The sequence below is a fragment of the Myotis yumanensis genome, unplaced genomic scaffold (genome assembly GCF_028538775.1).
Source record: "Myotis yumanensis isolate MYYU_CA2020_CCGP unplaced genomic scaffold, mMyoYum1.0.hap1 SCAF_2, whole genome shotgun sequence".
NCBI classification, from domain to species: Eukaryota; Metazoa; Chordata; class Mammalia; order Chiroptera; family Vespertilionidae; genus Myotis; species Myotis yumanensis.
Window position 1 is genome coordinate 633,939 of NW_027223753.1, and position 23,973 is coordinate 657,911.

Below are 23,973 nucleotides of genomic sequence, written 5' to 3' on the forward strand. Positions count from 1 at the left end.
AGCACTGGTCCCACCCTCGCTGGCAGGACTGGAGCAGAGCTCGGCCCTGAGGTCCTGGAGGGAGGCGCCTGCGTGACCTGGTTCTTACCTGAGAGAGAGTTGCATCTGCACAAGCTTTCCTGGCATCCTAGGGAGAACAGCAGGAGGAAATTAGTCCAGGTCCAGGCTCGTCCACTCCCAGCCCTCGCACCGCAGTCCAGAGCCTCAGCGCAGGGCCAGGTGGGACTGTCAGGCAAACCAGTCTGTGCCCAGACCACACTCAACATGGGGCACAGGAACCCAGTGCCTTCCAGGCCCCAGATCATCACATCTGGTCAGCACACCTGTGACCCCACTGATGCAGGCAACCCTGGGAGGACCAAGGGGAGGGAGGCTGGTGGCACTGGAGAACCCCAGAACCAGAGCCACCCATCCTCCTGCCAAGGCCCCGCAGCTCACAGCCCCGCACACACTCCTCTCTCTGCCTTTTAACAAGCCGCCCAGGAGCTGTGGGCCCAGAGGACTGTCTGAAAGCACTGCATGTCCAGCCCAAGCCCTGCTCTCTGGGCTGTGCCCACTGGGAACGGTCACCAGTGCTGAGGCTATGGGAACCGCCGAGGGCCTGGTGCGGCTTCCGGCTGTGCTGGTACCTGTGTTCCTATCTAGGAAATGACCTGTGAAGCAGGAAGCACTACACAGGGACACACTGAGCTCATTAAAATGCTTCATTGTCCCTAAGTGGTCAAAGTTACTAGAAAATAAAATCTTGAAATCTCAAATTAGTGTATAAATTTTACAAATAAAAAACCATACATTAAGAAGGAAAATGAGACGATAGCTTTAAGAAGGGTCAAAGCTTGAGTGTAGGAATAACTTCCAAGAAAATTATGACAACATGTCAGGGGCGGTCGCTGCAGCTGCTGACAGTCAGAGACCTTGTGTCGCTCCCGACTGCCTGGGCTGGTGAAGACATGCAGGGGGTGCGCTCCTAGTCAAAGGCCTCGCTCTGTTCGTGATGAGAAATGTCACTGAAGGTGACATTCACCTATTTTGGCCCTTAGATCAGAGGAGTATGTCCAAGCTGTTGACCAGTCAGTCCTCTCTTCTTGGCCTGTGCCAGCACCACGGGCCTGTCCCACAGCGAGGGCTGCTGCCTGCACAGCGGGCACGGCCACTCCTAGGAAGTCCGCACTCACACGGCATCACTGAGCCGGCACGGTAAGACGTGCATCCCTTTGAGACTGCACGCTTCCTCCAGAAACAATCAGAAAAGGACGAGACGGTCCTCTGGGGCCTCCCACCTGAAAACAAACCTAAGGAAGCATGCAGCCCTCGCCCTCAGTGGCCATTTCCCGCTCCTCTGCCCTGCGTCCTTCGGAAAGCTGTGTTTCTGGGGCGATCAGGGGGAAGGTGTGCTTTTTCCCCTCCCACCCGCGGGTAAGAGGTGCCCCCCACCTTTGTTGTCCCTGTGCTGAGCCCAGAGACGTGCACAGCACCAGCTCGGGAGCCGGAGCCCCAGGAGCCATGGCACGTGCGCACGGAGGTGTGCCCATCAGTGTAAGGCACACTGAGCGCTCAAGACTTCGTGCAGAGAGCGGGTGTAGAATAATGGAACATGAGTGTATGTTTTAGGTATGTTGGTTGAGATAGTTTCTTAAAAATGAATGCCACCGGTTCCTCTTTATACGTGTAAATTCCACGCGTGGCCCACACAACAGCCCTGCCCGAGGAGGACGCCTGTGCCCCACAATGCCACGGGGTCTGACCCACGGGAAGAGAGGAGCGCTGACTTCCAGCCTTTGTTCTTCCAAAGACGATGTCTTCTCCCCACGCAGCACAAACTTGCTGCATCTGAACAGGTCTGAGCCCACTACTTGTGAGCCATTCCCAGGTGCTGGAAAAACAGACTCTGGGTTCTCCTGGAGGCGGACAGGCCGTCCCACGAGTCCGCCCGGAGCGGAGCTGCAGAAGGCTCTGGACGAAGGCCTGACCTCCTGCACAGGACGCCCGTTCCCCTCGGCTGCAGATCTCAGGGAATCCCACTGCCCGCTCGCGAGGTCACGGAGAGATAGCTGAAATCATGTGGCGCCTGTCCCCGTCACCGCTAGGCTTTCTGAGCACAAGGGGCCATTTGGAAGGACAGGGTTAGGCGCCTGTTCCAGTGGCCTCAGGAAACTGCTCCGAAGCCTGCGGAGAAGTGACGCTCTGGTGGGGGCTGGAGCCGACAGGTGACCCCGAAGCGTCTGAGATGCCCCCTCAGCAGTGGACAAGCATCTAGCTGTGGACGCTGAGGACAAGTGTTTTCTGTTGAGTCCACCTCCTTTCTCTCACTCTTCTGATCACCGGTCTGAGAACAGGAACACTGACTTGCAGTAAATGTTTCTCTAGAAAGCATTCTTTGGAAGCACGGCCTCACAGAACCGGAGGGGAGCAGCGCGACCCTGAGCCACGCTGTTACCTCGCCTGGGCTGCCGTGCGACCTGCGCACAGGGCGACCCGCACACGGGGGACCCGCACACAGGGCGACCCGCACACGGGGCGACCTGCGCGCTCCAGGAGCCTGGGCTGCACACGCGGCTTTGCCTCCAGGGAGAGGCATCTGCTCCAACAGAAAAAGCTGTCCGCTCCAACGACCTTCCCGAGGGAACACCTCTTTTCAAAACTGAAAACAAGCCGGGCGCACCTGACATACCTTTTATTGTTGTTAATACGCTTATATTTAAAGAAGTTTCCTGCACTTAACTTAACAGTCACAAGGGAGGGAGGCCAACATCACACTCTATACAGCAGTGATGAGGCCCAGAAATCAGAATTTTATAAAGATTCCCAGGTGATTCTAATGTGCAGCCAAGGTTGAGAACCACTGCTATACAGTGACCAAAAGAATATTGAAAAAATTGGGGGCAGTCAGGGGGTCAAGGTCATGGATGCGGAGAAAAAATGTTAACGAAGAAAAAAATAAAAGAATGGCACAAAGCTAATTCCAAGGTTAAGAAAAACATGTGCAGAAAGATGTTTATAAATCCTGTGGAGACATTTCTGCATATGAAATAATGATGCACTAGGAAACAAAACCCCAAAATAATGGATGAGGCCAAATTAGGGGTGTCATTAGTGCATCCTGTGCCAATTAAGACTCAACCTCAGTCCTGAACCCTGGAGTCACCCTGTAACTCATCCCTCTGACACCAGGTCACATCTGGCCAGACATGCACTAGACTGGGGATAAGTCAACTGGACACGTGTGCGGCTACGTACTCTGATTTGGTTTTTCAGTTGCTCGGCCTCCTGCCGTAGCTGGTCGAGCTCGCTCATCTTCTGACCGTAGTGCTCTGCGATGCCACCTCAAGGAATCGGATCTGAAACAGAAACACAAGCACAGGAAGTTCATCAACAGCGGGGCCAGCTGGCTCGCTTGGCTGGAGCTCATCTGGGACACCCAAAGGTTTCGGGATCCATCCCAGTCAGGGCGCGTGCGTGAGGCAGCTGATCTTTGTGTCTCTCTCACATTGATGTCTCTCTCTCTCTCTCTCTCTCTCAAAATCAATGAAAACATTATCTTCAGGTGAGGATTAAAAAATTCTATTTAAAGAAAAGTTAATGAACAATGACTAAGTAATGAAGCAGGCGAGAACAGGAAATTGAAATGTTGAAAGCAATTATAAATCAGAGACTAACACTCATCAGAACTTATAAAATGCCCACCAGGGGCTGTTAGTAAAAGACAGCTTCTATCATTCACTGGCTTTGTACAGTGACGATGTCTAACAAGTGACTACTCAACAGATGGCGGTGGGTTAACAAAGAAGCTGTCCCACACGCAGCCTTTGCAAGAAGGACCTGGGTCTCAGAAGGACCCAAGAAGCTGAGACACACGTCAGGATGGCTCTCCCGTGAAACCAGGGCAGGAGGCGGGGCAGTGGCGCCTGACCACCCGTCGCTGGGAGCCGCATCCATGACCTTGACCCCCTGACTGCCCCGATGTTGGCACGCCCGCACGGCCACGCTGAAGGACTGGGCGGGTGTGGTGCCGCAGGCCTGAGGTGCAGGAACCTGCTCTCCCACCAACATGGCCCTGGGATCCCAGCAGACAGAGGACCCACCCCACAGCCTACAGCTCAGGCCAGCCAGGCTCGGCGCCCACAGCCCCGCAGCAGAGGCCGGGCAGGCGGGTCGCGAGCACTGCAAAGGGCAGGCCCGTGGCAGCTCTCCGGGAAGGCGACACAAGCCCACAGGGTCTTAAAAATACTTCCGATCAAAAGAGCTGCTTCAAAGGCGACACTGAAGGGTGTCCAGGAGGCCTGGCCGAGGCGGAGCACCTGTCCCTGCGGCCACGCTGCAGACATGTCCGCTGACTGACGAGCTCCAAGGACAGCAATTGGTGAACGTTAACGTCTGAGAGAATAACGGCCGAGAGAAGAGGAAAGAGCTTTACAACGGAAGGCCGTGATGTCCTCTCAGGGCCGCCTGTGCTCCCTGCCAGCCGGGTGCCTCCCAGCACTCCCACGCGGGGACAGGCACGTCCATCCATCTGTCCGTCCGTCCGTGCAGACAGCTCTGCAGAGCCGGCTCTTTCAACCCCCGCCCCTCCTCCGTCCTCCCTCCCGTCCGACAGCCATTCTCCGTCGGTAAGAAGCCCTTCCTCAGCCCTTCCAAGGTCAGCCTGGAGGCACTCGGACTAAAGGGTTGGCTTCAGTCCACCAACGACTTCTGACCCCAACTCAGACACTACAGCACGAAGGTAACCTTTAAACTGAGGACTAAACACAACAAGCTCCTTAGGATCTAGGTAGAAGGAAGTACTAGCTGAGAGGCCGAGGTCTTCAAGTAAAGACCCAACTTCTTTAAAAAAAAAAAAAAAAAAGAAAGAAAGAAAAGGAAAAGTTTTTACTGATTTCAGAGAGGAAGGGAGAGGGAGCGAGCGATAGAAACATCAATGATGAGAGAGAATCATGGATCGGCTGCCTCCTGCAAGCCCCACACTGGAGACCAAGCCTGCAACCCGGGCAGCTGCAGGAAATCAAACCATGACCTCCTGGTTCATAGGTCGACGTTCAACCACTGAGTCACACCAGCCAGGCAAGACCCAACTTTTTTTTTTTTTTTAGGACCCAACTTCTAATGGGCGGGATAACTCCTGAGACCTTACATTTAAAGGTCTCCTTTAAGCAGATGTTCTTGTACGTCACAGAAGACCATGTGCATGATAATCACCGCTCCGTACTGTCAGGCAGAGAAATGACAGCCCAAGTGTCTCTACGTTGAGAAGCTCCGTGAGCGCCGTCGCCTCGGCGAACCTCAGGAGCAATGCTGCCGACACTTGCTGACCTGGACCTTCGGTCACAAGCAGGAGGACAAGCAGGCCCGCCTCTCACCATGAACAGCATCGACGACTGCCCCTGCCTTTGGACGACAGCCCGTGATCATCAGCCCTCACATCTGAGTCTCAGTTACAGACATTAAAACATTTTAAATTACACTCTCTCTTCTGTCAAAGCTGTATTTCCTAAAACCGAATCTGGAAAAGAAGTTTTTGCAGATGGACTTTCACAAATGAAGCGCCCAGGCCACCTTGCCGGGCGCACTGACAGCCCTGGCCCTGAGCTAACGGCCTGAACCGGCGCCAGAGGGTGAGCGTGGAGAGGTGGACACCAGCCCATCACAGGGCACCGGGCCGTCGCTGCTGTCCACACTGCATCCCGCAGAGCCCTGCCCGTTCCCACCACCACTCACCGTCCCCGCTCCTCTGTGAAGACACCGACACGAAAGAAACAAGCACAGAACAGTGTGTGAGGGTGGGGCCTCTCTGTCCACCAACAGGACACACCTATGCTAATGTGAGCAGCCTTTTCCCACAGACACAAGGACATGTCACTGGTGGTTGTTTGCGGAGGAAGACCCAGGAACAGGGGCAGCCTGTGCCTTGACGTTCTCTCTTACACGTCTATTTCTCTTCAAAAAAGTTACCCGCTCCTCCGGCCCAGGAACCCAGAAGACGCACATGGTCTCCTCCTCTCAGTGAGGGGCCAGGTCAGCTCCCTTCACCAGGTGAGCTCCTGCAGGCACCGAGCCAGCCCTGCAGACGGCCGACCGGGGCAATGCCTGCCACTGGTTACCTGGAGACAGCCACGGAACCACAGCCGTTTTAAAAGATGTGAAAGATCAGGACCACCTCCACTGAGTTAGTGGCTGTAGTTCCCTCTCGGTCTCCAAGGCTGGCTGGGCAGCTTATACAAAACCCCTGAGGTGCGTTCACAAGTCTTACTTACATTTGCTGGTTTGCTTTTCTCTTCACTATCCCAAGTCCCCCAAAGCCTCTGGTCCCGAGGCCTGGTGCCTTCTCCCCTCCTGGGTCACAGTCACCGTTAAGCCCCGGCCCAGCTGACTCAGCGCGCGGACCTCTAATCCACTAAGACAGACCCGCGAGAGGCCCCTCTGCCCCTCACCACCCACACCTGCCACTGGCCTTGATTCAGAACTTCTGTTTTGGAAGAATTTTAAGTGACTGAAAGCAAGCAGGTTGAAGTCTGCCCCTATGTTACATCTTTATAAGTCAGTATTAGCATGATTTTTTATTCAAATACCAGTAGCCCGGTGCACAAAATTCGTGCACATTAAAAGGGAATTAATTGCCCTAACCCGTTTGGCTCAGTGGATAGAGCATCGGCCGGCAGACTCAAGGGTCCCAGGTTCGATTCCGGTCAAGGGCATGTACCTTGGTTGCTGGCACATCCCCAGTGGGGAGTGTGCAGGAGGCAGCTGATCGATGTTTCTAACTCTCTATCCCTCTCCCTTCCTCTCTGTAAAAAATCAATAAAATATATTTTTTTTAAAAAGGGAATTAATTAGCAGAGATATTTTAACATTGCTATTTGCCCTTTCTCTATAATAGAAATGTGAGAGATGAAAGGAAATTAGTAAAATGTATATGAAAATAATATATAAATTAATAAATAAACAGTAACAAAAGGATATAACAACAACAAAGACATGATATAAAAACGACAAAACATGATATGAAAACCACGAAAACATGATATAAAAACAACAGTGATGCAATGACTAATAAAGTGATTAAACTTATTCCAATATCTCCCTGTACACCACATTAAGAGTGAAAACACTTTCAGAGTCCTTGACTAATTTCCCTTGTGATGAAGTACTTAGAACTTTAACTGTAACATCACATGATCTTCAAACTTGAGAGAAAGCAACATATAACTGACCATGTGCAAAAACGGGTTCAGGTAGGAACCTGCCTACTCTGTCTAGAGTTTGTCCTGGTGATTTATTAATAGTCACAAATGCTGGCATCGCAGGAAACCGTCATCGAATCAATTTAAATGGGAGGCCAGTGTCAGATGGGACAAATTAATTCTTGGAATCAGAACAGCCTCTCCCTCTGCAGATCCTGTTAATACTTCAGCTTCGATAATGTTAGGTCATAATCTTTTGATAATAAATCTGGTACCATTACAAAGACCCCATTTACTATTGAGATGTTTCAATAGCATGATGATTGCACCCACTTTCAATTTTAATTTATGACACGGCATTCCCCAAGGAGTAATACTATTCAGAAATTCGATGGGGAAATTTTCCTTTGTTTCGTTGTTATGGGGTGGGGCCCCAACATTAGTAACAAAGAAACAGAATTAAAACTTTATTGTGGGGAGCCACCACAGTGTTTTGGACAGGTTCAAGCCTTGGACTGATGAGAGGGCACAGTCCTATCATTGCCATGTGCAAGTCCCAGCTTGGAGGGCAGGGCCCTCCCAGCACAATTATAGCCAACAGCTGTAGTTGTAAGCTTGAACCTATGGTCCGAACACGTGGCTCCACGTGCCTGAGTGATGTGGGCTTGATAGAGTTCAGGTGCATGTAGTTGAGTAGGATTGAAACTCAGGAGAATGTTGTAAACATTTTGATCACGCCCTTACTTTGCCTCGTAGCATCTGCTACAAAATAAAGGCATGGCGGTGGGCATGGTCGCTGTCTCTCAGAGAAGCAGCGTCCCACCAAGACCGGCTTTCATTCTCTTGTCTGTCTTTTCTAAGCCTTTCAGCCACCCCACTCAGGTTCACCCCGTGCTGGCCCGGCACACTTTAGAAAGATCTGCCTCCACGCTCCCAGGGCGGGTTCCTGCCTCAAACTCCGCCCTTACAGGAAACAGCTCCGGGAAACAGCTTGGGGGAGGGCGCAGCTGTTGCCAAAACAAACCCCTGTAGGACTGACTTCCTTCCGCTCAGTCGCGGCTGTTCGTCTGTAGGTGATGAACACCACCCATGGTTTTTATATAAGTAGATTCCCATGTGGAATAATGTGGCGGGTGTGGCTCAGTGGTTACAGCATCGGCCTGCTCACCAAAAGGTCTCAGGTTCGATTCCTGGTCAAGAGAACAACCTGGGTTGGAGGTTCAATCCCCCACCCTGGTGGGGGCACGTCCAGGAGGCACCCAATCATTGTGTTTCTCTCACATCCATGTTTCTCTCCCCCTCCCTCCTTTCCTTCCACTCCCTAAAAGTCCCGATGAAAAGCTACCCTCGGGTGAGGATTAACGTAAAAAGCCACCATGTGCTCCGGTGGCTCCCCATCCCTTGGTGCCACCACCAGTCCCTTCTCATCAGGACCTGAGGTCTCAGAAGGACATGTCAGAGGCCTCCCAGGCCCACAGGAAAGTTCACTCGCTGCCAGGGACACTCTAGCTGCACGTCTGTTAACAAGTCAGAAATCAATGCCCAGTTCTGGTGCTTCCACACACAGGGAAAGCGACTGTCACCACACCCGGGGTTTCACTCGGCGTTCACCGGGAAATGGGAAAGGCGCTCTGCAGCCCAGCCTGAGGGGAAATTGAATGAGACAACGGGCAAGTGTGAGTCAGCCTGCGGGCCCAGACGATGACGTGCCCTCCACGGGGCAGCGCACACGCGGGGTGAACAGGAGGGCCGCCGGGACGTCCTCAGCGGTCACCTCTGAAATCCTGAAGCAGAGCCAGGGCCACACGGGCAGGGGTTCTCGGACTTGCCCCACACACTTCACCTCCAAGACAAAGCTACATTTTGATACAGGAGTTTGCAGGAGGAATTTCATCCAATTTCATGAACTTTTCTGTTTTTCTTTCATTTCCAAATCCAAGTTCATCTCCAAAATGCAAAGAGTGCACATCCCAAAGGGCACAGGCAGCCCAGCCCCTTCCGTTACATGGTTCTAGCGCTACTGTGAGCGACGGGGCGGCGGACAGAGATGCCGTCTGTCCGGTGCGCCTGCCGGAGAGTGGGGTGACGTGCAGTGTGGACCCTCCGTCCCACATGACTGACCCACAGCCTCTGCTGGCCTTCAAAGGTTCTGATCCACGTTTAATAAAACCATGGGTCTGAAATTCGCTTGAAAACAACCAAGAGGAGGGAAACGGGCAAGGGCACATGCGGAACAAGACCGGCAGCCTGCCCGGGGCTCCGCTGCTTGGAGCACCTTCCAATGCGCCAAGGTTGTGGGCTCGATCCCTGGTCCGGGCTCATACAACATCAACCCGTGGATGCATCCGTCAGTGGCACAACGAATCAATGCCTCTATCTCCCTTCCTCTCTCTCAAATCAATAAAAATAATAGATTAAAAGGGACACAAGACTGGTGCTGCGGCTGACTGCTGTGTTTGGTGAGGGACCGCCTGGCGTGACTTGTGAACTTTGTATCGATTTCAACTTTCCATCACAATCATTTAAAGTGCCATGAGACCTCAGATCTCGACTCAGATCCCGACGTGCAGACTTTGAGAGAAAAGCGTGTGGTCGGCTCTGAGGACGAGGAGGAGGAGCTGCTGTGCGCTTGGTGCCACCGCGGGACCAGCCCTCACGGTGGGAGGTGCTGCCAGAAGCTCCAGGACTGAGAGGAAGGAGGTTGGACAAGAACTGGCAGACTCTGCGAGTGTGGGAGCGGGTGATGACATGATGCTGTGTTTACCTACATGTGAGCATTGCAGTACATGGAAAAAACAGTAATTCTTGTCACTGCTCGGCTACATTATAAGCAAATATTAAATTTGCTATAAATCTACTGGTTTTAAAAGTGTGGGGCACAGGTACCCCCAAGCAGGCTGTGTCGTGTGGTGAGACTTTTCTGTGATGTCATTGCCCAGCCACTGTAGCCAGCTTTTGAGGATGCAATCCCAGGAATCCCCAAGTTTGTCTGAACACATGAATGGCTGACCTTGGAGGCTAATGTCCATGTGTCAAAAGCGATAAAAACTGGCATTAAGTGTTGATGACGCAGGACCACTGTCGGCTTCAGATCAGAAGCACCAGAGATCAGAACAGTCAATGAAATGGAAAGGAGACGGTCACTCGCTCTGCCTGATAACTGGGCATCCAGGCTCACCGTCAGTCTCACGGGCCCTGGCTGGACGCACCGGTGTGTGTACACGGTCCGCCCTCGATATCCGAGGTTCTCACCAGATTTCCCTGTTTCTCAACTTCCTGATGCAAATTTTAAAGAGAACTCAGAGCTGCCTGTGGTTTGCTGTCAGAGGACGCACCACGGAGACTGCCCTCCACTTCTCACACCGACTGTCAACCAGGCACAGCGCTTCCCCGAAGGGCTGAGGCCGTGGGAAGGAAACCCCAACTGGACATAAAGGGGACACACCTCTCAGCCCACAAACGGCCTCACCTCTGTGGGGCCAGCGGACCTTCCGCAGGAGGAGGAGGGGCCTCGCTTACCTCAGTTTACTACCTTTGAAACAAAGCTTCTTGTACTTTTCAAATCAGAACGAGAGAAGCTGGTGAAATCTCCCTCTTTATCTAGAATGTGAGCTTCCATCTCCGCCTCCCCGCCCCCCCCGCCCCCCCCCAGCATTGGACGAAGCCTTTGAAGAAAATACCCTTCTCAGGATCAACTTGCCTGAAAACCAACTTTGGGCTCAAAAAGAGAGATGGGCAAAACCAGGTTATTTTAAAAAAAAAAACAAACCTGAAGAACTTTCAATGTTGTACTTTAAAAACTTACGTGAATTAATGACATCAAACTTACCTGAACTCAGACGTGCTTCTGGCCTGGTCTCCGGTTCATGTAAATCCGTCTGCAAAAGAGGAGAAAGGCTGTGGGATGGGCACTGCCCTCGGGTGGGAGCGGCTTCCGCGTGAGGAGCATGGCAGCCGCCCTCCCTGCCCGCGTCTCTCACCCAGGTGCTTTCTTCAGTCCTTTCTGTTAAGTTACTATTTAGTTCTCCCGTGCAGGGAGGGAGGAATCTCATCTGTTTCTCTCTCTTTGTGGCTGTATCCTCACCTGAGAATATTTTCCCACTGACTTTTAGAGAGTGGGAGAGGGGGGCGAAGACAGCGAGAGAAACACGTGTCACAGCGACTGGTTGCCTCCCAACCAAGGTACGTGCCGCCGCCCTCGCCTAGAACTGAACCCAGGACCCTTCAGTCCAAGGGCCAATGCTCTACCCACTGAGCCGAACCAGCGTGGGTGTCAATTTCTCTTTTTTAATCCTTAGAAACGCCTCAGGGAAAATACCCCGAGTATGGGACACTGCTGGAGGGAAAGGGTGTTTAGAGTCCTGCTCCTAGAAAAATCAGTCACAACAGAAACCCCCACGGCTGCTCCAAAAGCCCCTCAGAGAAACTCCCCTCCCCCCCACCCCCCTCACATCCTCTGATTCTCAGAGAAGCCCCAGGCCAAGTGCTGCCTCAGTGCGGCAAGTCCGCCTGGTCTGGGAGCCTGGGAGCCGCCTGGGAGCCGGGGAGCCGCCTGGGAGCCCGGGGTAGAGGACTGAGGTAGAGGACGAGGTCTCGGGGACCAGCAGGCACGAGGCAGCCAGAACAAAAGTATGTTAATTCTAGATTTCTGCTGAAGCATCTGCTTGTTCTTTCCCATAAACTTGAGTTTCAAAACTTTAAGTATGTTTCTGTGATCTCTCCACGTGGAACTGTGTGAAACGACCGCGTGGATGTCTCACAGGTTCCCCCACCTGTGGGTGAATCAGCAGTCGCCAACCGGTGGTCCGTGAGGTCCGGAAACTGACAACCACTGGATTAATCCCTGTTTGTGAGCCTACAAGCCCATGTGCACATGCTGGTTGGGAGTCAGGAGGCATCAGGACACTGAAATATCCCCCCAGCTGAACTGTGAATTCTAAGGCGTTTATTTATTTAGCAAAATAATTTTATTTTGGAATTAAGCTGCTTATGTTATACTTTTTTTTTCCTGGCAGAGAAAGTGGGGGTGGAAATAAAATAGGTTGGTGGTTCCTCAAGACTTTAACGCAGACTTTCATTCCCATGGCCCAGCCACCCCCTCCTGGGATCCACCCAATAGGACTGAACACGGCACTAGATGCGGGTGCACCTGTGTTCACAGAAGCCCCCAGAGGCCACAGCCCCAACATCCACAGTGCAGAGCAGATGAGCACGCGGCGCCCCCACGAGGGACGATCACGCAGCCACAGGAGGAGTCGAGCACGCACACCACCACCTGGACGCCTCGTGGAGAAGCCGGCGCAGGCATGACTGCATCTGCGTCAACTGACCAGACAGCGACTCCACCGACGGGGGCAGTGGCTGCCAGAGACTCTGTGCGTGTGAGATCAAGGACAGCTCGCTGGGTACAGGGAGGCTTTTGGGTGACGGAAATGTTCTGGAACCAGGTAGAGGTGGTGGCTGCACAGCCCTGTGGCTGTGCCACTGAATGGTTAGTGCTATGTTGCATGAATTTCATGTCAAAAGGGGAGGAACAGGGCAAAGGGCCATTAAAGATAGTTAAAAACCAACCAAACAAAAAAAACCACGGCGTGGAAGCAGAAGTTGGAGGCCACAGAAATGAACGAGGCTCAGTTCCCGAACCCTCTGAGGGAGTCTCTGCAGCGCACACCACGTCACTGAACAGTCACGGTCAAAAGCAGGGACTCACACTCGGCCTGGACTGTCCCTGTAGGATATTCAGCAGCACCCACTCCCCCCGCTGTACCAGCCACAAATGGCTCCAGGCACCAGGGGGTCCCTGGAGGCCCAGGTGAGAGCTGCTCACTTTAGGGCAGCGGTTCTCAACCTGTGGGTCGCGACCCCTTTGGGGGTCGAACGACCCTTTCACAGGGGTCACCTAAGACCATCGGAAAACACATATATAATTACATATTGTTTTTGTAATCAATCACTATGCTCTAATTATGTTCAATTTGTAACAATGAAATTGGGGGTCACCCCAGCATGAGGAACTGTATTAAAGGGTCCCGGCATTAGGAAGGTTGGGAACCACTGCTTTAGGGGATTGTTGCAATGATCCCAACCTCCAAATACGAACCCCTCAGGTCTGCCCACATGAAGAGGCAGCAGGGTAAGCAAATGGATCCTCGTTTGCTAATCCAAACGCTAGATTTTCTGTGGCTCCAGAGAGGAAGCAGAGTTCCTGGCCTGGTCTTTGGGAGAAGGACCAGGGGGCCAACCCCCGGCCGGAGCAGGTCCTGCCCTCCAGCTTCGGGGCTGGTCGGTGGGGGTCAGCTGCTTCAAACCCCCTCAGCCTCTCAGCCAGGACTCACAGGGACCTGGCTCAGTCCCCTCTGAAAAAGGGGTGTGAAGACATCTGGGGGAAACGGAATGGCTGCAACTGTGAACGTGGACCAGGCCTGGCTGGGTCAGTGTAAGTCTGGGCAGAGCAAGGACAGTCTTGTCTGGAGACGCCGGCTGAGCGTAAAGAGTCAGGAGTGACACCTGCATCGATGAAATGCTTCACTGGGCAGCACAGAGAGGAGCGGGCGATGTGACGGTCACTCGCTCCTGGGGACCTGCTGCTTCACCTTTCTACAGCGTCCGTCACATGACTCAAAAGTAAGAGCTGGGGGGAATGGAACCGCCATGCCAATAAAGGGCAAATACTAACTTTTTAAAAACATGCCTTTGAAGTTATCAAGCAAAAGAAGGGTGAGCTCCGGTCCAGGCCAGAGGGTACGGCCCCATCGCAGAGTGAGGCCTTGCCTGGCCCCTGCGGTCAGCGTGGAGAGGCTTCCTCAGCGGCTGGGCAGCTGGCAGCGAGATGCTCACGATCTTGGGCTCACTCCATGCATCTGACTCCTGTGTCCTTTTAGACTAAAGGACCCCCTCGTTCACCTTAATTTCCACGTCTGCGTCCGCTCCGTCGTGTGCGTGCTCCCGGGCCCTTCTCAGGGTTCCCCTCCTGCCTGCTCGCACCTCAGGGAGCTGCTCACTGCTTCTGGCCCTGCCTGTGGAGCGCAGGTGCTCTTCTTCCGGTTCCAGAGGCAGAAGCTTAGGGGGTGAGACCTTTCGTTTTCTGTAGCGAGCGCTTCATTCTAGAAATTTCCCTCTAAGTACTGCTGTCCCACACGTTATGTTTTGTTTGTTTTCACTTTCATTCAAATGAAGATATTTTCAAATTTCCCTTCTGGTGTCATCTTTGACTTGTTTAATTTCCAAATACGTGGGGATTTCCTGTGATTGAGAGCTGAGGCCCATGGCAGCCCCGGTCGCTGTACAGCGTTGAGCAGCTCGTGCCTGGCCGCCCCCAGGCTGCTCCGTCCAGCTCTGCGCCTCCTGACAAGTGAGCACTTTCTGTGCATCTGAGCGTTTCCCGTGGACACCAGCAAGGAGCGACAGGCCGGGAACAGCATCGGCGCCCAGGCACGCGCCCTCTCCATGGGCCAGTCACTGGCATGGAGGGTTCATTCCATCTGGTCTTTAGCTGAACGGTGTCTGGGTGTTTAATCCTCAGTGCGTCCAGGCTCCAAACTCTCCAAAAGGAAGCTGCCTTAACCTTCACGGTGCCAGAATACTTTTCTCAAATTGCTGGCCAAGGAAGAATGGACGCCTCACACCTGTCACAAGCTGGAAGCCAGGCCAGAAAGCACCATCGCTCTTCTGCTCAAAATTCATTCCCATGAAGATGAGCATTTTTGGGCAGAAGGTGAGCACCTGTCCAAGGGGCGCGGACAGACGTGAAGGGTCCCACAGAAGCGGGTGTCTGGGCCATGCTGTGCACGCAGGTCTGCGCCCTCTCCAGGCCGAGGACAGAGGCCGCGTAGCTTCAGAAAGTTCCTGGGAAGCCCGTCTCCCAGTGGGCTCCCACTGACCGTATTCGGGGGGGCTCCGGGGGTCACAGGGGACCCACCTGTAGGACACTGCCCGCAGGATCACATCTTCCCGAGACACGAGAGCTGGTGTCTGCACCTCTCCCAGCAGGACGAGCCCAGCTCCACGAGCAGGTGCGCCGGCCCGTGAGGGACACATTGCCACACCAAGCAGTGCTGGCTCACCTAGCTGCCGAGTGATCATTTCTAAACGTGTTCCGTTGTTTTTATAATATCCTGCATGTTGCTGTGTTTGTTAAGAAAATTTTAAGGCACTTCACTGTGGTTTACATATAGGACAGACACAGTGAATCTTTTAGGGAAAGGTTATGTTAGACATTTTTTTAATTTTGCAGAAAACTACCACTACGCAATATGCCCTGAAAAGACCCCTCCAACTTTCTCCCAACATAGGTCTTGCCCAAGTGAAGAGCTCAAATTCTGCAACAAAAAAGTAACTTTGCCACCAAGCACCAGAGTAACAACTGGGTGCCCATACATTTCTGGGGAAAGAACTAAGGAAATACAGCCAGGAAAACGCCTTAACATGGGCGAGTGCAGAGAGCAGCTCAGAGCACTTCAAACCCCCGCACAGAAACGAGGAGGCGCACCTCCGCTTAGCGAGGTCAGTAACTCCCTCCCAGAGCCACGTGTGTCCGGACGGGGACAAGCACCGAGGGCCGCATGACCCCCAGAGGCCGTGTTTCAGGTCGCCAGGACAACGGAAGACCCCACAGTTCCCACACGGAAGAAACTGGAGATGCACCAAGGGTCAAGAACGGCAGGAGACTCCCAACAAAACATCACGTGGAACCAATTCCAAAAAGGAATTCGATCCTCACAGTTATCAAGGCTAACGTCAGAATGAAGACACAGCAAGTCTGGGAAGCTGCTAGAGCAGCCGTCGCCAACCGGTGGTCCGCGGGCCCCTGGCGGTCCGCGAGGTCCGATAGGTTGGCGACGGCTGTGCTGGAGGATGTCCCCCCCGGAAAGACGCAGGAGACACGGTTTCTTCTCGGACCCTTTCTAGTCCTTCCTGGGCTGCTCATTCAGCTCCAAGGTGGTGTCAGTGCTCTCATGCAGCACCAATGTCCCGGCAGAAGCCACCCCCGGAAGGTCTGGTCTCAGCCCTCGCTGTATCAGGCAAGCTCTAAGCCAGGGACTTGCTCTAGCCCAGCGATTTTCAACTGGCGTGTCACAATAATTTTAAAAACATGCAATACTTTAGTCAGAGCCACTGACCTCTTTCCCTTTAGATTGTCTAAAAAAATAAAAATGACAACAGCTAACACAACAGCAGCCCTGGGCGGTTGGCTCAGTGGTTAGAGTGTCAGCCTGGGGACTGAAGGGTTGCAGGTTCAATTCCCGGTCAAGGGCATGTACCTTGGTTATGAGTTCAATCCCCAGCCCCGTCAGGGCATGAGGGGTGGGCAACCCCTTTCCTCCCTCCTCACTCCTCCCGACGCCCACCTGGATGATGGCAACAACACCTCAGCCCACTGGAGCCACGTCAGCCACAGCTCACTGCTTCCCCTCCTCACTCAGCTCCCACTGGTTTGGGGACCCTATTCCCTTGTTCTCCCCTCTGTTAGTCCCTTTCCCGACTGCACTCCAACCCCTCGTCCTCACATGGCAGTGCTCAACGGGCACAACCCCCCACTGCACTGACAGGCCCCTCCTCCCCAAACCCCCTCATGGTGCTTCCTCACCCTCCTCCAGAGCAGGCCAAGAAGCCCCTTCACTGCACCCCGCCCTCAATCCCATCCCCACCCTTCATCCTGCACCCCAGCCCCCACTTCCTTCCAGCTCTCCTCCCCCCGCCCCCGCCTAGCCTACCACTTACCTTCTTCCCCAGCCATCTCTCCCCTCTCGCCCCATCTTAGACGTCAACCTGATTTATCATTCTGAACGACAGCTCTGACATCTGACGCCTCCACACAAGTCTGGAAATACTCTCCCAGCAAAACCCCAGCCTGACCTAATTTAAAGCCCCTCCACCTTCCCCACCTCGTTCCCAGGACTCTACCTTCCCCACCTCATTCCCAGGACTCTGATTCATTAAGTCGGGGAGGGACACACACACACACACACACACACACACACAACTCACTCAGACACACTAACACATTCACTCACACAAACACTCTCACACACTCATACACACGTGCAAACTCACACACACTAACACATTCACTCACACACTAATACACACGTGCACACAAAATCACACACATACTCACACACACTAACACATTCACTCACACTCTCACACACACTCACACACACCCCTCACACAAACACACACACTAATTCTCATTCTCTCCCTCTCTCCCTCTCCCCACCCCCCGCCAGGTAACTTGGGTGCTCTCTGCCAGATCGGCCCAAGATCCTGACCACTGGTCTCGTAGAAACCCTAGAAACACAAATGTGTTTTTGCCCTGAAGAACTGAAGACAATTTTAAAAAGGAAATATTCTCCCACAGTCAAGAAGAAGGACACACTCCAAACTTACAAACTGAAGGCATGGGCACCACATTCCCATAAACCTCACAACACAGAAGGCACCCGCACTGACAGTGTTTCTACAGTCCGTGACTGACAGCGGGAACTGGAAAGAAGCAAGTGTAACAGCCTGTGCCGAGTCTATCAGGACTGCAGGCTCCTCGCGGCAAAGGTCAGCTGAGGTCTGCTGACGTGTCGCTGCCAGAAAAGCCCGGAGGGGCCCGTCTGGTGCCAGGCGCCAGCGTAACCAGACTGAACGGAGCAGGAATAGTTACTTCCAGCTGCAGGACATGCAGAGCACAGCACTACAGCAGGACAAAAGTTTTAAATTGTTGATAAAACACTGAACAATTAAATGGCCTTGACGCCTGGGCTCTATCTGTGAGCCGTCATCCATTCACCCACAAGTACACACGGCCGCGAGGACGTGCCAGGCACGGGCATGGGGACTCCGCACCGACAAGGTGGTTCCTGCTGCCAGCACTTACCTCCAGTCGAGGAAGGCAGAAGCACTGACTCTGACACACCAGGCGCCATCCAGTGTTAAAGGAAAATAAACCGGGGTGAGGTCAGGGGGGCGGGGTGAGGTCAGGGGGGCGGGGTGAGGTCAGGGGGGCGGGTGGGTGTTTTATAAAAGGTGTTAGAGGAGGCGTGGTGACACCTGAGCAGAGTCCTGAGGAGAGGGACAAGCAGGTGCCAAGTCCATGACACGATACTAAAGTCCTTACCTAAACTAAACACGGATAAACCCTGCCACTCCTACCTCTGGACGTGACAGGAAGTTGACAAATTAACTTTATTTTTTCCATTCCAGGACGTTCAGTCCAACTGCTGTCTACACTGTTCTCTCTCTTTTAAAAAATATTTTTATTAATTTCATAGAGAGAGGGAGGGGGATGGAGCCCACAACCCGGGCATGTGCCCTGACTGGGAATTGAGAACCACGACCTCCTGGTTCACAGGCTGATAATCAACCACTGTGCTACACCGGCCGGGCTCTACCTCTCTTATATGAAACTTTGTTGGTACAAAAAAGCTCAATAGTAAAAAACAAAGGGGGGGGGGGGGGGGCACACAGTAAAGCCAAAGCAGGAAAAACATCAAAAAACTGTTTTAAGAAGGATCTATACATTTCCTTTTGGTCTCAGATTTTCTTCCCTAATTAATCTTTAAGTTAGAAATACTCAAGTAAGATAAAATTCCTTGATCGAAGAATCATTAGTCATGGGAAATCACTGAGCTTACTGAATATAAGAAAACCAGGCTAAATAACCAAAATTTCATTTAAGTTATTGATTAGAAATAATTAAAAAGCAAATGAAACAAACACCCCTCTCCATAGTAGGAATAATAAACACTAGGTCACTGTGTTAAGTACACAGTGTCCTAGAAAACAGTGACACAGTAAAGACATTCAAGAAGATCAGTTTACATAGACAGCATATTCTAATTTTTAATCGTTTCATATATTTTCACTGAACAAATTGTCTAATTATCTGTTTCAAAGTCCTTTTTGCCAATGAAAAACCTTACAGGAAAAAAGAAATTTGATATTAACAACTACATCTTTGGGGAAATGGTTAATTCTAGAAATAAAAAGTTACAATTCCCCCCAATACCTCCTCTCCCAACAACTGGTCTAGTTAAGTCTCTTCTGTTTGCCAAAAAGACAAAACCTTCCTGGGAAGTAGAGATCTGACAGGTCCAAGGACAGGAAGTGGAGAGATATGACAGGTCTAAGGACAGGAAGTAGAAAGAGCTGACAGATCCAAGGACAGGAAGTAGAGAGAGATCTGACAGGTTCAAGGGCAGAAGTGGAGAAATCTGATAGGTCCCAAGGACAAGAAGTACATAGGTCCTAGGAGATAAGCAACTGGAACTGAGAAAAATGGAAACGGCCATCTGGCTCTGTTTTCCTGGGTGCTCTTTCTCTATCCTTCTACCCCCCTCTCTCTTAATCAACCATCAGTACACAGTCCCAAACCACCTATAATTCCACATCCTAACTACCATCCACTGTCAGCTGTGACTGTTTCTAAAGAGTCCTCTGCACCAGCTGGCTGGCTGGCTGTCCATCAGCTGTGGCCCAGGAGAGGAGACACTCGGGAGGTCCTACCACAGGCACTACAGGCAGCTCCCTAGAAGGGAAGAGTAGGCCAAGTAATGACTAGACTCTTTAACACAGTAACAAAATTCTCCTTTTAAGTGACGTAAGCATGTACCTCTTGACTGTGGTACCATTTAATTACGAGAGGATGAATCATAAAGTATCATACACAAACCTAAACATTTACAATCGATCCTTGAACACCCCCGATTTGGACTACGTGGGCCCACTTACATGCGGATTGTCCCTAACTGACCCGTGCAGTTCAAACCTGTGGTGTTCAAGGGTCAACTCAGTGATTAGAAATCTGCATATGTGGAGGACTAGTTATATATGCGAATTTTCTTCTTTTTAAAATAATACATATTTTTGTTGATTTCACAGAGGAAGGGAGAGGGAGAGAAACATCAATGATGAGAGAAAATCATTGATCAGCTGACTCCTGCATGCCCCACACTGGGAGTCAAGCCCGAAACCTGGGCATGTGCCCTGACCAGGAATCGAGAACTATGACCCCCTGGTTCATAGGTCGATGCTCAACCACTGAGCTACACCAGCCGGGCTATATGAATGTTCAACTGCACAGGAGGCTGGCAGCCCTAAGCTACACGTTGTTCAGGGGTTAACTGTAAATCAAATAAAACTTATGCCCAACAGATACATGTGGCCCTAAAAAACAAAAAAGAGAACTATAGTATCTCTTTTAATGTTTTCCCCTCGTTAAACGTATTCAGGGTTATCTGCACTGTCTTATCCACTTATTGTGTCAAAAACAGGAAAAAAGGCCATGGCCCAAATCAGAGAGATCCAATGAAGGTAGTCACTTGTTATTTTGACAAATCATTTATGTTTTCAGGTCATCTGTCACAACTGTCAAGAAAAACTCATAGGCTACCTTCCAAAAGTCCGTTTTGAAGTAGAGTTGCTTAGATGATAGATTTCATTTTCCCACAGAAGCCACATTATAAATGCTGATGAGCCCCTGTAGTCTACATCCATTGGTTTTTCCTGCACATCCTCCAATATGCCCTCTGGTGACAGACGGCACCGAAATGACTTAACTTCCATTCCTGGAAAGGGAACGATCCGCCCTCGCCCAGATGCTTCCAGTGGGTGAGTCCCTTCCCGTGGGAACATGCAGCCACCAGGCTGCAGTGCCTAGTTCAGGACTGTGAGCAACTAAAATCCCAGCTCCCACACTGCACAGCGACGCTGCAGCAAACTCACAAGACACAAGATATTTTAAAGTTGACACAAGCACAGCAAAGATGGACAAATGACAGACTCCAAGGGAGCAACTGCTCTAGATGGATCTCAGTTCCAACAGCAGATGGCGCTACGCCCTTTCCCATGACATCACATCCTTACAAAGCTGGGTTTTCAGTGGTTGCTTTCATTATGAAAATCAACACGGACAGAAAATGAAGGTGGGGGGCCAGTCTGATTCTGTAGTCTGAGAAGCTGTACAGCCTATAGTTAACAACAGTGGCTTATTTAAGAATAAAATTAAAAGTTTCCTTTAATTTATGGGAATTATTACTTTTTCAAATGGCTACTAAGCTCTTAGGTCTTAGGACATAAATACTCCAGTTGTTTGGATTTCGCGACTCAGGAAATGAAACTTTAGGTATTTATTCTGGCCTGGAGCATCATGAAAATGCTAGGGACACCGGAGAGGCCAGGACCGGGAGTCACAGCACTGAGCCTCAACTCTGGAAGGGGACAGAGAGAGCCCAGCACAGAGGAGTAGGGAGGCAACGCCTCGCCCCCCTCCTGCACCCGGAGCTGCTCCTCTCTCTGCTTCAGGCATGGGCTAGAGATGTGGACAATAAACTATAAATTCTCCAAAAACAGGAACTGACTTCCCCACCTTCATGTTCTTGAAACAAAACCAAACAAAACCAAACCCAAGAGGAGCTCAGGCATTCTCCCAGGAAAGGCGGCTCTGCATGCGGCCTCGAGGACGGGCCTCTCGGAGACCTGAGGTCCTCGGGGCCGCGGGGAGGCCGCTGCGGCACCGGAGGAAGGTGCAGAGCCTGAGGGATTGGACCGGGCCCTCGGAGGAGGCCGAGAAGGCCCAGGACACACCTCCGTGGTGTTCTGCCCAAATGCAAAGCCTGACTCTAACCTGAGGAAGCCCAGAGACCGCGTGAGAGTGGTCTCCGCGATCGTGATCATGGCCTGCACCTGCAGGCTGTGCAGCTCAAGAGCGGCCGATCCGATTAAAGAACAAACGTGACCTCCAAGTGCAACACGTGGATCTGGACAGAAGGAACCACTGCAGAGGACGCTGTGGGGACAGCACCAGCGTGTGGAACAGAAAACAGCCCGGCATCAGTGATAAATGTGCTGATTGGATCACTGCACTGTGGTTACATGGAACAGGACTGAGTTCTCAAAAAGCACAAACTGAGGTATTCAGAGGTAAAGGGGGAAACTGATGTGAATTTTGCGATCTACCTCCTAATACATTCACGTTTGTTTTAAAATAAAGGCGGCCTTGGCATCATGATGGCAACCGGCAATGATGAAGGATGGAGTGGTCAGGAGTGGGCTGTGGGAAGGATGAGCGGGAACGAGGAGCACCTGCGTGGCCTCCGTGACTGCTGCGCCCCCCATGCCCTCGTTCCTGCACGCACGGCTGGAGCTGCCCCTTCAGGCAGGGAGCATGACCTCAGCCAGAGGGGCTGGCTCTTTGGTGAGCAGTGGACTGTCCCCTGCGTGAGCCTCCACAGGCCTAGGGGGACAGGAGGCATTAGACTATGACGGCAATCTGAGCGGAGGTGGCCCATGGGCAGTGGCCCACCGCTCACTTCTCACTATGTGAGCCACATTCCCAGTCTCCTCTGGGGTCAAGCACTTCATTCTTATGGAAGTTGAACTAATCGGCCAGCAGAAAGCTAAAGACAATGAGGAGAGCTCAGCAGAGTGTGCGGGAATCACCCCATGGAGAGCGTGGAAATACCACGGGGGGGGTGTCCTGTTGCCGGGAACCAAGTACACACAGACCTCCTCCGCACCAAGGGGGAGCCTGCCCGAACACGGCCCTCGACCCCAGGAGCCTCGACCCCAGGAGCGGGGCCGGGCCCGCACAGCATGGGTCTCCCTGAGGCACTGCTCACTGGCTCGGGCTGTGCACCGCAGGTGCTGGGCAGCACCCCTGGCCTCTACCCACACGGTGCCAGTAGCACCCCAAGCGGTGACAACCCCAAATGTCTTCAGAGGCTGCCCAATGTCCCCGAGAACTCAGTCACCGTCTGCAGCCCGTCAGCAGTCAGGAGTGGGCTGTGGGTTTTTCCAACCAGAGGAGCGCGCTGTTCACACAGGCAGGCCGAGGAGCGGTGCCTGCGACAGGGAGGAAGTGGTGTCAGAGACACAAAAACAAAGAGTGACAAATGCCCAGCCACGTATCTTGTGCAAGAGCTTACAGCCAACTTAAGTAACATTCCAGGTAATGTCGCTGATGTTAGAGCCTCACCCCAGCGGAAGCAGCCCGGCGAGTGCACGTGAGCGGTGCCACTGGCCACCGGGAGCAAACACCCAGACACTGCAGAGGTGGACTCATCTGCACTGAAGCGCCTCAGAGAGCCCTGAAGCCTTTCTTATGGCTAAACCCCGAGTGATTAAGTCCCGGCACCTTTCACACATCACTGTCCTGGTAACAAGAGAGAATTTAAAAATGAACCCGAAGTTCTTCGTCCTTGCCCTCAGCAGCTCGTTTAGCTTAGTCTATGTCAGCACCTAACTGACGGCAGAAACACTTTCAAGGAAAACAAGACACAGCATGTTTCCTGCGGAGCCGTGTTGCAGGGAGAAAACTGCAGGGTATGGTCCCAGCCCTGTGACCTCGGGCCTGCTTGTCTGCTGGGGAGGGTCTAGAGCTCACAGCAGGGGTGGCCACTTGTTCTGCAGAGGCCCAGACAGCAAAGGCTTCATTCAGGGTTGCAGCAACCACAGATTCTACTGCTGACTCTGCTGTCCCAAAGCAGCCACAGGTGACCCAGGAAGGAGCAAGAGGCTGTGCTCTGACAAAACATCTGTGGACAAAAACTCAAAACCACATAACTTTCCCACGTCACAGAAAGGGATTCTTCTTTTGATTTGTTTTTCAATGATTTTTAAATGTAGAAACGACTCTTCGCTCGTGGGCTACAAAAGGATGGCAAGCTGCAGTCTGCCAACCCTGGCGTTCAGTGCAGTGCCCGGTGGATCCACAGCCGGTCACCACCTCAAAAGCCGCAGGACTCCAGAACCCCTCCTCTACACCTGGGCAGCTGCTACTGGGGCCAGCAGCTGACCCCCCACACACACA

At 52.4% G+C, this 23,973-nt stretch overlaps 1 protein-coding gene across 2 annotated transcripts in view; it reads right to left on the minus strand.

The window, feature by feature from the left end:
* The window catches only part of GNB1 (G protein subunit beta 1), a 60,847-nt gene that overhangs the window by 15,119 nt on the left and 21,755 nt on the right, over positions 1–23,973 (minus strand). For both annotated transcript variants that reach the window (XM_070403875.1, XM_070403874.1), the window contains exons 2-4: positions 11,005–11,053; positions 3,238–3,338; positions 89–127 (exon numbers count right to left, since the gene is read on the minus strand). In XM_070403875.1, coding sequence (XP_070259976.1) covers positions 89–127; positions 3,238–3,294 — 96 coding nt within the window. In that variant the 5' untranslated portion in view covers positions 3,295–3,338; positions 11,005–11,053. The remainder of the gene's footprint in view (positions 1–88; positions 128–3,237; positions 3,339–11,004; positions 11,054–23,973) is intronic.